The following is a 12,243-nucleotide window of genomic DNA, read 5'->3' as shown; positions in this document are numbered from 1 at the left end:
TTCCAGTGGAGACACATTGCCGTTTTCACATTTGGTGGTCAATTACATCACCGGAATGTTCCATAACGGCTACTATGCTCCGCCTTGCAGGCCCATAAGAGTGAGAAGAAGCTAAGGCTGGTTTCCGGTGGAGACACATTGACGTTTTCACGTTTGGCGGTCAATTACGTCACCAGAATGTTCCATAACGGCTTCTATGCTTCGCCTTGCAGGCCCATAAGAGTGAGAAAAAGCTAAAGCTGGTTTCCGGTGGAGACACATTGACGTTTTCATGTTTGGCGGTCAATTACGTCACCAGAATGTTCCATAACGGCTGCTATGCTTCGCCTTGCAGGCCCATAAGAGTGAGAAAAAGCTAAAGCTGGTTTCCGGTGGAGACACATTGACGTTTTCATGTTTGGCGGTCAATTACGTCACCAGAATGTTCCATAACAGCTGCTGTGCGTCGCCTTGCAGGCCCATAAGAGTGAGAAAAAGCTAAAGCTGGTTTCCGGTGGAGACACATTGACGTTTTCATGTTTGGCGGTCAATTACGTCACCAGAATGTTCCATAACAGCTGCTATGCTTCGCCTTGCAGGCCCATAAGAGTGAGAAAAAGCTAAAGCTGGTTTCTGGTGGAGACACATTGACATTTTCATGTTTGGCGGTCAATTACGTCACCAGAATGTTCCATAACAGCTGCTGTGCGTCGCCTTGCAGGCCCATAAGAGTGAGAAAAGGCTGGTTTCCGGTGGAGACACATTGCCATATCGATATTTAGTCTCTTGATTTCTACGGCGTCATGCCCACGTTCTCCGAGAAAGATGATGAAAGGAATCTCGGGCGAGACCATCTGCCGGGGACATCATTAGCGTGGGGGCCTCACCCCGGCAGAGTTTGTACACAGGCGCCACTTTTGCACGTTTGAACAATTAGGCGAGCAGTGAAGTGGCGGCGATGATGTACGAGGATATGGCTGCGAGTGTATTTGTAGAGTCATGCTTGGGATGCTTTTAAGTTTGCCAGCGCAGATGATGATGGCGAGGCATTGCTCATTAATTTCTGCACAACATGTATTAATAAGTACGAACGTGTAGCAAGATGAACTTTAATTTCCCACTTCATTAAGCCCGATGTTATTAATCTTGGGGCGCGCGACGCCGCGGCTTTGCTTGTTTTCAAACCAATCACGTCGGCGGTGACACGCGCACAAAACCTAATAAACATAATTACCCAAACAATTGTGGCGGGGTTCTTTCGGAGGGGGATCATCCGTACCAAAGGGCGACGAGGGTGTTGCGTCGGGAGTGTGTGTGTGTGCGTGTTTGTGTGTGCGTGTGTGCGTGAATGAGGTGTAAATTGGCCTGTCATAATGCATATATGTGTAATGATTAATCCCTCACCAAACCGGACAGAGGCCTGAGCAGCGGTATCTGACCAGTAGTCCGTAGGGAAAGGATGAGGGGGTGAGGGGGGCTCACCTTGCAGTCCGTTGCCGTTGGCGCTGGTGCAGGAGGGGGGTGGGGAGGCCTGGGGTCGGACCACAGGGGCGAAGGCGCTCTTTTGTTTAACTGCGGAGACGACAGGGAGGGAGAGGGCAGCGGGGGGGGGGGGGGGGGGGGGGGGGTGAGAGTGAGAACGTGCTGTGAGTAGTGCTAGAGAGGGAGGGGGCAGTCGAGGTAAGGCTGGGGGAGCGTTACTGTCGGGTCGGGTCGAAAGAAGAGGGTGAAGGGGAGGGGGGCACATGATGATTATTTCCGAACCCCCTCATCAACAAGTCGTCTGGCTCAGCTAACCTTCATAGATACTCACCTGATGATGCCAAAATGTCAGATTTGGGTGTCCAACCTTTCAGAAAACACGTCCGCAAATCACATCACAAACAAAACATAAGCCTCTTTCATAAAGTCATCCCGTTTATGTGGAACCGCTGAAGCGGGATATTACTGTGTGTGCGTTCGTTCGCAATCAGATCCTCATTTTTTTTTTCACCACCGTCCGGATTTTGGAAGCAAAACTGCACAAAACTGGATGAAAAGTTGCCAAAAAATGCACCCCTTCTTTGTTATGTGTTATTATTTGTCAGGCCAATACACAGCATGGTGGCCCTGCTATTATTTACTTATTTATTAAAAATAAGTAAAAATAAGTAAAAATCAATGCGAGCACAATAAATGTCATTTACATCCTCATAATAATAAAATAATAATAATAAAGTACTATCAACAATTGCTTCCAACATAGTTGGTTGGGAGACGTGAGGGAAGCAGCACAGGGGTGTCCAAAGTGCGGCCTGGGGGCCATTTTCTGCTGGGGAAACGTTCTTAAAACGTATTATAACAACAAAATGAAAAAATAATTTTTGAAAAAACAACAAAAATAGAAAAATCAGCAGTCATTTTACAAGAATATGTCAATTATTGTAAGAATAATTTACAAGAAGAAAGTTAAAAAAAAAAAAACAAAAGCATAAATGGTGAAAAAAAATCATTTTACTAGCATAAAGTTGAAATATTGAAGAAAAAAAATATTTTCCATGAATGAAGTAAAAATATTATAGGAATATTCATAATGATGAGAATAATAGTTACAAGAAGAAAGCTTAAATTGTTGGGGGGAAAAAACCACCAGCAGAAATGGAAAAAACTGCTGTAATTTAACGAAATTTGAAATATTCTGAGGGGGAAAAAAAAGAAAAATTTATGAAAAAAGTTGTACTTATACAAGAATAATGCAGTAATATTATGAGGAAAAATATCATCATTTTAGTAGCATCAAAATAGTAAATAAAGTCATGTTATTAAGAAAAACAACAAATTAATTTTAATTTTTGGAAAACGTGGTTGTGGAAAAAGTCAAAATATGATGAGGATATTCGGAATTAAGAGAAGAACTCTGAATATCATGAGGAAAAAAAATTGTTATTTTAGTATTATAGAGTTGAAATAGTAAAGAAAAAAAGTCATAATATTATGAAAAAGTAAAAGTCATTTTTGGGAAACTAGGTTGCGGAAAAAGTTATGATGTTTCAAGAAGAAAATCAAAATATGAGAATATTCCAATGGCAAAAATGGGGGAAATTTTGGTCATTTTACAAGAATAAAGTCTAAATATTAAGACACAAAAAGGCACTATTTTATGAGAATAAACTCTCAATATTGTAGGGAAAAATATTGTCATTTTATTAGCAGCTAATAGCATATTAAAGATTTTTTTTGTGAAAAGATGTAATATTATGACAAACAAAGTTATAATATTATGGGAATAAAGTTCAAATATTACGAGAAGCAAATTTAGGAGGATAATTTGAGAAGAAAGTGGAAATATTCGGGGGAAAAAAAGCGGCCCTGGCGTTCATTCATTTGTCACTTCATGGCCCCGCTGGACAAGGTTTGGACACCCCGACATTAGCAGCAGAGGGCTGTCGCCAGCGATTCAGGGAAGCGAAACGGAACACGGTAGCAGGAATTCAATCAGCAACGGTTTAGCACGAGGACGGCGTGCGGCGGCGGTGGCGGCGGCGGCGAGCTACTCACTTCCATATGGGGAGTTGGCAGAGGATCCGTTGAGGAACCCCGGGGAGCTTGGCACTCCCAGGTTCATGCCGGCGTTGCCGTAGCCATTCATGCTGTTGCTGACGGTGTTGTAGCTGGACTGCTGGGGGGTGCTGCTGGAGATGTAGCCCCGGGGGGACACGCTGCTGGTGTTCCGGCTGTAGCCCACTGGATGGGGACGGAGAAAGGACGTTTTACGGCTGCAGTCAAACGGTTTTTATACATGCAGATGGCGCTTTAATAAGACCAGCGCTTTAAACTTCATTGTTGCGGAAATGGAGCAGTTATTCAGAAATGTGGATTTCTATCCTTTTTAACGAGGGGAAAAAAACAACAAAAAATTCCCTTCCGCTAACCTCTGCAGCTGCTCCCCTGACTTCGGAATGGCGTACCTTGGTCGTTCCCTTGTGACTCAGACACGTTGACTGCTAGCTGGCTGCTGAAGGAGTTGACTCCCATCATGCCGTGGGAGGCTGTGTTGGCGAGAGAGGGGATCTGGTTGTGGTTGCGGGGAACGCTGTACAAGGCCTCGGCGATGTCAGCTGCCCTCTTCAGAATGATCTCCTGAGAAGCGCAGTGGAGGAAAAAGGCGATGTTGGTTTTTTTTTCTTCCCAAGTTTCCTTTTTTAAAGCTGCACGTCAGCTTTGATGCGAGGGTTCACGGCTATACGGTTAAACTCGCATCTGGTTCCTATGGTGATGCTGGCGGCGGTGCGCATACAGACCTGATTGTTGTGGGGCATCCCATACAGGGCCTCCACGAGGTCAGCCGCCCTCTTCAGTAGCACCTCCTGATGATGCAAGACAAAGGCGGAGAAAGCGTTAAACGGCCATACGCTAACAGTACGTCTATTCCTAGTCGGCGCCATATCACGCTCCGATGTAGGATACCGTGGCCGTCGTATAACCGAACAGTCCGAACTAGTCGAGTGTGCAAACAAAGAATCCACTCTTGGTTCTTTTAGCCTTGGGACACTATGGACAGATTCCTACCAGGGATTCCTTTCTAGCGCTGTTGAGGAGTTCAAGCTCACTTTGTGTGTCCGAGTGTTTTTTTTATGTCAGACATGAACACATGACCCTCTTTTCTGTTTGTTATAAAGACATAAAACAGCTAAAAAGAGGCAACTGAGAATGCATCCAATGGGACACGCATATTCCGCCTATGAAGCCCGCTATTAAAAGACCTCCAAAAACCTCCGACAAGGTTTTATGGTTTTATATTCATGCTGTGACCATGTAGCACCAGGCTAGTCCCTAGCTAGCGAGTCGCTAGCTGGTGTCACTACACCAGTAACATAGTTATTGGGCGTAACAATGTTAATAACAATAATAATAACTTGTAGTTTGGTTAATATGTAGCTTATATGACATAAAAGGAGCGTTGTTGGCGCTTTTGGGGGGGTTGAATTCACAAAATAACATGTAGCAATGTACTCAAACCCAAAGGTTCCTATTATTATCCTTTATTAATAAATGATGACTGTTTGGCGGTACATACTGGTATATTATCTGTCAAATATTGATATAAGTCATATGCAGTACTCTGGTCAGTAATGTTACATTCACAAGATATTAAGGAGTTTATGGACCGACTTGGTAGAGTGAAGGAGAACTTGTACTTCCATTCTGTGTGGAAGTGGTACATTTTTGACTTCTTACTTTTTAAATTTTTAACAGTGATAAATGAGGGACGAAAAGGAGTAGGGAGATGGTAACACCGCAGGCGTGTTAGTTAGAAATTCACTGATCGCAGTCACGTCTGGACCCAATTTTTTAACAGTGATAAACGAGGGACGAAAAGGAGTAGGAAGATGGTAACACCGCAAGCGTGTTAGTTAGAAATTCACTGATCGCAGTCACGTCTGGATACAATTAACAGTGATAAACGAGGGACGAAAAGGAGTAGGAAGATGGTAACACCACAGTCACTATTTTTTTGTGATTTCCTGCGTTGATTATAAACGAGGGACGAAAAGGAGTAGGAAGATGGTAACACCGCAGTCACTATTTTTTTGTGATTTCCTGCGTTGATTATACACTATCTGTGATTGGCTGGCGACCAGTCCATGGTGTGCCCCAGCTGGGATAGGCTCCAGGACCCCCCGCAACCCTTGTGAGTACAAGTGTGTTAGTTCTACAGGGCTTTAACAATGAAATTCACTGATCGCAGTCATGTCTGGACCCAAATTTTTAACAGTGATAAACGAGGGACGAAAAGGAGTAGGAAGATGGTAACACCGCAAGCGTGTTAGTTAGAGATTCACTGATCGCAGTCACGTCTGGACCCAATTAACAGTGATAAACGAGGGACGAAAAGGAGTACGAAGATGGTAACACCGCAAGCGTGTTAGAGATTCACTGATCGCAGTCACGTCTGGACACAATTAACAGTGATAAACGAGGGACGAAAAGGAGTACGAAGATGGTAACACCGCAAGCGTGTTAGTTAGAAATTCACTGATCGCAGTCACGTCTGGACACAATTAACAGTGATAAACGAGGGACGAAAAGGAGTACGAAGATGGTAACACCGCAAGCGTGTTAGTTAGAGATTCACTGATCGCAGTCACGTCTGGACACAATTAACAGTGATAAACGAGGGACGAAAAGGAGTACGAAGATGGTAACACCGCAAGCGTGTTAGTTAGAGATTCACTGATCGCAGTCACGTCTGGACACAATTAACAGTGATAAACGAGGGACGAAAAGGAGTAGGAAGATGGTAACACCGCAAGCGTGTTAGTTAGAGATTCACTGATCGCAGTCACGTCTGGACCCAATTAACAGTGATAAACGAGGGACGAAAAGGAGTACGAAGATGGTAACACCGCAAGCGTGTTAGTTAGAAATTCACTGATCGCAGTCACGTCTGGACACAATTAACAGTGATAAACGAGGGACGAAAAGGAGTACGAAGATGGTAACACCGCAAGCGTGTTAGTTAGAAATTCACTGATCGCAGTCACGTCTGGACACAATTAACAGTGATAAACGAGGGACGAAAAGGAGTACGAAGATGGTAACACCGCAAGCCTGTTAGTTAGAGATTCACTGATCGCAGTCACGTCTGGACACAATTAACAGTGATAAACGAGGGACGAAAAGGAGTAGGAAGATGGTAACACCGCAAGCGTGTTAGTTAGAAATTCACTGATCGCAGTCACGTCTGGACCCAATTAACAGTGATAAACGAGGGACGAAAAGGAGTAGGAAGATGGTAACACCGCAAGCGTGTTAGTTAGAAATTCACTGATCGCAGTCACGTCTGGACACAATTAACAGTGATAAACGAGGGACGAAAAGGAGTATGAAGATGGTAACACCGCAAGCGTGTTAGTTAGAGATTCACTGATCGCAGTCACGTCTGGACACAATTAACAGTGATAAACGAGGGACGAAAAGAAGTAGGAAGATGGTAACACCGCAAGCATGTTAGTTAGAGATTCACTGATCGCAGTCACGTCTGGACCCAAATTTTTAACAGTGATAAACGAGGGACGAAAAGGAGTACGAAGATGGTAACACCGCAAGCGTGTTAGTTAGAAATTCACTGATCGCAGTCACGTCTGGACACAATTAACAGTGATAAACGAGGGACGAAAAGGAGTACGAAGATGGTAACACCGCAAGCGTGTTAGTTAGAAATTCACTGATCGCAGTCACGTCTGGACACAATTAACAGTGATAAACGAGGGACGAAAAGGAGTACGAAGATGGTAACACCGCAAGCGTGTTAGTTAGAGATTCACTGATCGCAGTCACGTCTGGACCCAATTAACAGTGATAAACGAGGGACGAAAAGGAGTACGAAGATGGTAACACCGCAAGCGTGTTAGTTAGAGATTCACTGATCGCAGTCACGTCTGGACCCAAATTTTTAACAGTGATAAACGAGGGACGAAAAGGAGTACGAAGATGGTAACACCGCAAGCGTGTTAGTTAGAAATTCACTGATCGCAGTCACGTCTGGACACAATTAACAGTGATAAACGAGGGACGAAAAGGAGTACGAAGATGGTAACACCGCAAGCGTGTTAGTTAGAGATTCACTGATTGCAGTCACGTCTGGACCCAATTAACAGTGATAAACGAGGGACAAAAAGGAGTAGGAAGATGGTAACACCGCAGTCACTATTTTTTTGTGACTTCCTGTGTTGATTATACACTATCTGTGATTGGCTGGCGATGAGCCCAGGGTGCGCTGCGCCTCTCTCGCCCGAAGACAACCGGGATAGGCTCCAACGTACGGATAAGCGGCATAGAAAATGGATTATAGACTATTTACACAAAGCGAGGGACGTCGCCACCCAGGATGAAGCACCCCCCCCCCCCCCCCCACTGGCGAACAGAAAGACACTACACATCAAGACAACAGTATCATCGATTACAAATCCTTAGCCGCCGTTTCGCCTAGGCACTTTGGTACGTGATGGCGGCGCAGCGTTCCGCCCCACGTCGCTTTTCCGCAGCGCCAAAATAAAGAGCAGTCCCGTTTGAAGCGAAGAGGCGCCGTTCTTTCATTTGCAGACTACTTTGCTCCTCCCATGCATGCAGAGCTGTGAATAATGTTCCCTATCTTAATTAAAGCGGCGTAGTCCTTTAAAAAAAAAAAAAAAAAACAACACCTCACGCCTGATTCCGGGCTTCCAGAGTTCAGCGGAGAGTCGCCTCTCCTCAGAACAATAAAGTGAATTAGCTGTGGGTTAATCTAGTTCTGTTGTAATGACGTTAAGGAATTTTTCAATTAACCTCTTTGACTGGCGGATGCAAAGGACTTCACAAATGGCTTCCCATCCAGGAGGAGCCGGGCGCCGGGCGCCGATGCCTCGGGGACACGGATGCTCAGGATGTGGTCTTATCCATGTCTGCACGCCCGCCCCCGCTCCACAATGCGGATTAGCCGTGTCGCTTTGGCTCTTAACACCGAAGAGGACTTGGCCGCCGATGTGGCCTCGTTCCGGGGCGCTCGGGCGAGGTGGCTGGGTTTGAATCCGCCGCTTACAATTAAATCCCTCTCGAGTAAGCGGACTTGGTTTTTTTTTTGTTTTTTTTTTCGCAATATGCTCACCGGAAAAAAACCTCTTGTGCCTTCTTTGTTTTTCTCGAGTGCGTTCAATCTGACAGAGGCGAATCATCGTGGCGGGCGAACGGCGGCTTGTCGTCACCTGCTGTAAGGCAGACGTTTGTTGACCGGCCTCTTAGAAGCGGCGCTTTAAAGCGATGCAAATCCGCCAGCAGAAACGTCTCAGATGGCGTTTGTTTTCTCGTCACATTGACTGTGTTTTCTTTTCGCCGGGCCTCGGTAATTTGTCTGAAGTGTTCCATCACTTGGCAATAGCGGCCGCGGGATTAAGACGGCAGCTGCCGTAAATGAATGTAAACACAGCCTCCGTGCCTTCAAACAGCGACCTCCAAGACTTGGCGTGGTGCGTCGCACGGTGCGCGGTGCGGTGTGTTTACGGGCCCTTTCATCCTGGATCTCGCTCGCTCGCTGATTTATCAAGATGAATCACAGTCGAAGCCACTTCCAGCGTACGCCATGCTTTCTTATAGAAACATATCGCTTAATCCAGCCCCAAGTTAGCGGATGGGTGCTTCCAGAACGGGCATTTACCTCTGAAATTGGTGTGTACGCTCAACGTGGCATGCATCTAGTTTGCATACAAATAAAGAATTACGCTTGTCGTGCGGCAGGTAGGCTAAATGAGAGGACCAGCTGTCTTGATGTGTTCTCATCAGGCGCCACGCGTTCTTCTCGCGCTCGCTGAGTGAGATAAAGTGGCTTTCTGTCGCTTTTTTTTTTTGCCCCAAGTTAATAATTACCAATAATCTATTCTATCATATTTCAAGATCTCCTACATGGCTCTCAATTTTAAGCAACAATTAAAGCAATTAAGAGCTGCCTGCTTCGGCAGCCATGTTTCATTCCCCCCGTAAAACGTCCGCTCGCTCCTTGTCCATATGGCGCTCGGCAGCAGTGACATAAGGACAGCTCGGGAAAAAAAAAGCGGGAGAAAAAAAAAAAAAAAAAAAAAGAAGGAGGAGGCGGAGGACTGGAAACGATATTGCCTCTCATCCTTAATCTGTCGTTTACCGCGCGGTGTCTTAACTAACCGAGCCGCCTCACGCGCTTAAGTGGCGGCCCCCGTCACGTCCGAGCACAACGACGACGACGACGATGATGATGATGAGAGTCACCCGAACGGCTTTTGTTGTCTTGTGGTCTTCTCACGCTGCGAATACGATTACCGCCGAATAGCGCTCGGGCTCGGGCATTTCCATGTAAATCGTAACGGCGCTGCGGAATAAGCGGTAATTGGCTTTCATGTCATGGCGACGTATGTACGTAGTATCGAGACCACGGCGTGCTAAATTGAAACAATTAAAGCCCTTCAAATGATTTCTTTTGTTGGCTTGACAAACGCGTGACCGATTTTCCGCTGTTGTCTCCGTTAAAGGTCCCGTGTTCAACGACTGTCTCGAGGCGGGTGACAGATCACCCGAGATTTACACGCGCCCGCAAAAATGATGAGTCCAAATGCGATTCCTCCAGCAGTAGATTAAAGCGGATGTTGTATTTATATTATGGCAGTTAATAAAAGAGGGCCGAGGTTATGTAGCTGGGAGTGCTAATGCCATTATAAAAGTGTAAGGCAATTACTGTGTTAGCTGTAGCCCGAGGTAATGAATGCATTTAGAAGCACGGGGGCCATTAGATGAAGGTACTTCAAAGAGCACAGGAAGAGAGATTCATTTAAATACATGGGTAATTGCTTGACATGAGCACATTTGTAATATTTTCTCCTGGTGGATTACGCCAGGAATTGGAAAAGAATGGGCTTAGGCTCATTTTGGGGGGGGGGGGGTGAAGAATCCAAAGCAATCAGCTTAATAATAAAACAATATTGAGTTTCCACTTTTAATTTCATAATGAATCTAATTTGTTACAGAAGAGAGAAATTGAGTGTGATATAATGTGATATCCAGTCTATTTGTCCATTACAGCCAGAGGGCACAAAATGGTATTATAAATTGTCTTTTTTATGTTATGAATAGAAAATTGTTTTATAACAAGATCTTAAAAAGCAAGGAGACGGGGGGAGATTCTTATACATGATTCTTCTTAAAGCCAAAATACTACGTATGAGAAACAAACCAAAGGAGTTGAACATTTTGGAAAATTGGGTTGAGGAAAAAAAATGAACATAATGGGAATAAAGTCTAAACATTATGGGAATAAAATGTAAACATTATGGGAATAAAATCTAAACAATATGGGAATAAAATCTAAATATTATGGGAATAAAATCTAAATATTATGGGAATAAAATCTAAATATTATGGGAATAAAATCTAAACAATATGGGAATAAAATCTAAATATTATGGGAATAAAATCTAAATATTATGGGAATAAAATCTAAATATTATGGGAATAAAATCTAAACATTATGGGAATAAAATCTAAACATTATGGGAATAAAGTCATCATTACAAGGAGAAAGTTTGAATGGCTGGAAAACAAATAATATTCTGAGCATAAAGTCAAAATATTAAGACAAAAAGTCACAATTTACTGAGAAAAGTCTAAAGTCTAAACTTGTAATATTATGAGAAAGAATAAAGTCTCAAATAAAAATATTTGAGAAAAAATATATTTTTTTCTAAGAAACAAACAAAACAACAAATAAAGTTATCATTTTATCGTTTTAGATGTCAATGTTAAATATTGTTTAAAGAATAAAGTCAAAATATTATGAGACAATCAGCAATCAGCTTAATAATAAAACAATATTGAGTTTCCACTTTTAATTTCATAATGAATCTAATTTGTTACAGAAGAGAGAAATTGAGTGTGATATAATGTGATATCCAGTCTATTTGTCCATTACAGCCAGAGGGCACAAAATGGTATTATAAATTGTCTTTTTTATGTTATGAATAGAAAATTGTTTTATAACAAGATCTTAAAAAGCAAGGAGACGGGGGGAGATTCTTATACATGATTCTTCTTAAAGCCAAAATACTACGTATGAGAAACAAACCAAAGGAGTCGAACATTTTGGAAAATTGGGTTGAGGAAAAAAAATGAACATAATGGGAATAAAGTCTAAACATTATGGGAATAAAATCTAAATATTATGGGAATAAAATCTAAATATTATGGGAATAAAATCTAAATATTATGGGAATAAAATCTAAACAATATGGGAATAAAATCTAAATATTATGGGAATAAAATCTAAATATTATGGGAATAAAATCTAAATATTATGGGAATAAAATCTAAACATTATGGGAATAAAATCTAAATATTATGGGAATAAAATCAAAATATTATGGGAATAAAATCTAAACATCATGGGAATGAAGTCTAAACATTGTGGGAATAAAATCTAAACATTATGGGAATAAAATCTAAACATTATGGGAATAAAGTCATCATTACAAGGAGAAAGTTTGAATGGCTGGAAAACAAATAATATTCTGAGCATAAAGTCAAAATATTAAGACAAAAAGTCACAATTTACTGAGAAAAGTCTAAAGTCTAAACTTGTAATATTATGAGAAAGAATAAAGAATAAAGTCTCAAATAAAAATATTTGAGAAAAAATATATTTTTTTTCTAAGAAACAAACAAAACAACAAATAAAGTTATCATTTTATTGTTTTAGATGTCAATGTTAAATATTGTTTAAAGAATAAA

General features: G+C 42.5%; 2 protein-coding genes across 7 annotated transcripts in view; one reads left to right on the top strand and one right to left on the bottom strand.

The window, feature by feature from the left end:
* Window positions 1-12,243, bottom strand: part of LOC131107791 (transcription factor COE3) — a 115,255-nt gene that overhangs the window by 2,798 nt on the left and 100,214 nt on the right. For 3 of the 6 annotated variants that reach the window (XM_058058101.2, XM_058058103.2, XM_058058102.2), the window contains exons 12-15: window positions 4,260-4,325; window positions 3,927-4,098; window positions 3,517-3,702; window positions 1,384-1,551 (exon numbers count right to left, since the gene is read on the bottom strand). In XM_058058101.2, the coding sequence (XP_057914084.1) occupies window positions 1,384-1,551; window positions 3,517-3,702; window positions 3,927-4,098; window positions 4,260-4,325 (592 nt within the window). The remainder of the gene's footprint in view (window positions 1-1,383; window positions 1,552-3,516; window positions 3,703-3,926; window positions 4,099-4,259; window positions 4,326-12,243) is intronic. The other 3 variants (XM_058058104.2, XM_058058105.2, XM_058058106.2) reach the window with 1 other exon arrangement.
* LOC131107793 (methylated-DNA--protein-cysteine methyltransferase) overlaps window positions 1-12,243 on the top strand; it is a 108,861-nt gene that overhangs the window by 64,532 nt on the left and 32,086 nt on the right. The gene's annotated exons all lie outside the window — the stretch shown is intronic.

This window comes from Doryrhamphus excisus, linkage group LG20 (genome assembly GCF_037039965.1).
Source record: "Doryrhamphus excisus strain RoL-2023G ecotype Guam linkage group LG20, RoL_Dexc_Guam_v1.1, whole genome shotgun sequence".
Taxonomy (NCBI): Eukaryota; Metazoa; Chordata; class Actinopteri; order Syngnathiformes; family Syngnathidae; genus Doryrhamphus; species Doryrhamphus excisus.
This window is presented reverse-complemented; position numbering and strand designations above follow the sequence as displayed.